The sequence below is a fragment of the Buceros rhinoceros genome, unplaced genomic scaffold (assembly GCF_000710305.1).
Source record: "Buceros rhinoceros silvestris isolate BGI_N320 unplaced genomic scaffold, ASM71030v1 scaffold14651, whole genome shotgun sequence".
Taxonomy (NCBI): domain Eukaryota; kingdom Metazoa; phylum Chordata; class Aves; order Bucerotiformes; family Bucerotidae; genus Buceros; species Buceros rhinoceros.
Genome location: NW_010396066.1, coordinates 14,999 through 16,492, shown reverse-complemented (window position 1 = coordinate 16,492; position 1,494 = coordinate 14,999). Strand labels below are relative to the sequence as shown.

Genomic DNA, 1,494 nt, shown 5'->3' with positions numbered 1-1,494 from the left:
AAAAAAAAAAAAAAAAGCACTAGAAATATGTAAGGAAAAAGATACGTGTAAAATGAGAGCGAATCATGGATGGCTTGAATGCTGGAGAAGACTCTTCGCCTTCCTGATACACAATAGTGACAATGTCATTTCCAATGTGTCGCTTCCTTTCTACCTGGAAAAAAAAAAAAAAAAGGAAAAAAGGAAAAAAGGAAAAAAAAACCCCACAGACACAATGACTTAAAAGACATAAATGAATACCTTAACAATTCTGTGAGAGAATGATAAAACAGTATTCCTAAACTCCAAACAGAAAAATTACCATTATGAATGAAACCAGTATAAAATTATTACTTAACTCCAAGCAAGTAAACCTAGCAATACCACAGTGCACACACAAGGCAGCTACTAAAACAGCAGGTACCACATATTTTTAGGTTAGTAAAGCACTCGTAATTTCTGTAATTAATATTCACAAATTGGGCATGGAACACCTAAGCATCCAAAAGGCAAATCAGCCACTTGACATAAAAGGAAAAAAAACCCCTGATGCTGAGTTATTCTTTAAAAAACAATAAATGTCCTCACTCGTCTCTGGTTCCTGCTTTTCCAAAGCAAGAGCGTAAGAAAACTGACATGGAAATGTAATTAATCTAATGTAATAAATGTAATCTAATTCTATTATTATAATACACAACACATAATTATTGCTTAAATAACAGTAAAACAAGTAATTTGTGAGAAATTTGAGGTAAATCTTTATGGATATGTGATGCATAGGTAAATGCATGTGCTTACAGAGTATTTTTTTTCATATAGTAAGGTTCAAGCAACGGATGACAGCGTATCTGAACAAGTACCCGAGAACCACCTAGTCAACCCACGAGAGGACAACAGCGGTGCTTTAAAGCAAACGCACGGCTCCTGCCATCACCACGCTCACAAGGGGAATTTCTTTCAAGCTACACGAGCTGCCACCTGAGTTGCGTGTTCCCTGCGTGGGTGTTCTGATAGCTCACACACCAGTCAATTTTCCAGCCTTCCTAAATTATTTGAGGTAATGATAATTGCAGCAGTGAAGCTCTACGAGTTATTCTGAATAACAGAATACTCAATCACTTCTCAGTCAATCAGTTTTGACCTTCTTCGCAAATGTCTCTCATACCTTAGAGATGATGCGATGCATTATGTTCTAACGAACATCAAGAAATTTTCAGCATTAGGTACAATACTGAGGAAAAAATACAGCAAAAGTCTTAAGACTTACATTTCTAAGATATTAACAGGCAAGAAATCCCTTATTTTCTTCTAAAATTTTGGGGTTTGTGATCTAATCAATAAATAAATTAGTTTAAAAAAAAGGAAAAAAAAGAGAGAGACCCATGTACCTGCTGCTTGTTCTCTCTAGAATATGGTAGCATGGTTGAAACATGGAACATAATTTCATGCCCTTGAAAAACCGTATAGATGGAACAGGTTCCTGTTGTATCATCTGCAAGGGAAGACAACGTTCTC

The 1,494-nt window shown here is 35.7% G+C and overlaps 1 protein-coding gene across 1 annotated transcript in view; it reads right to left on the bottom strand.

Annotated features, from left to right (window-relative positions):
* GARNL3 (GTPase activating Rap/RanGAP domain-like 3) overlaps positions 1 to 1,494 on the bottom strand; it is a 30,004-nt gene that overhangs the window by 19,198 nt on the left and 9,312 nt on the right. The window contains exons 10-11 of the mRNA XM_010145782.1: positions 1,368 to 1,471; positions 46 to 154 (exon numbers count right to left, since the gene is read on the bottom strand). Coding sequence (XP_010144084.1) covers positions 46 to 154; positions 1,368 to 1,471 — 213 coding nt within the window. The remainder of the gene's footprint in view (positions 1 to 45; positions 155 to 1,367; positions 1,472 to 1,494) is intronic.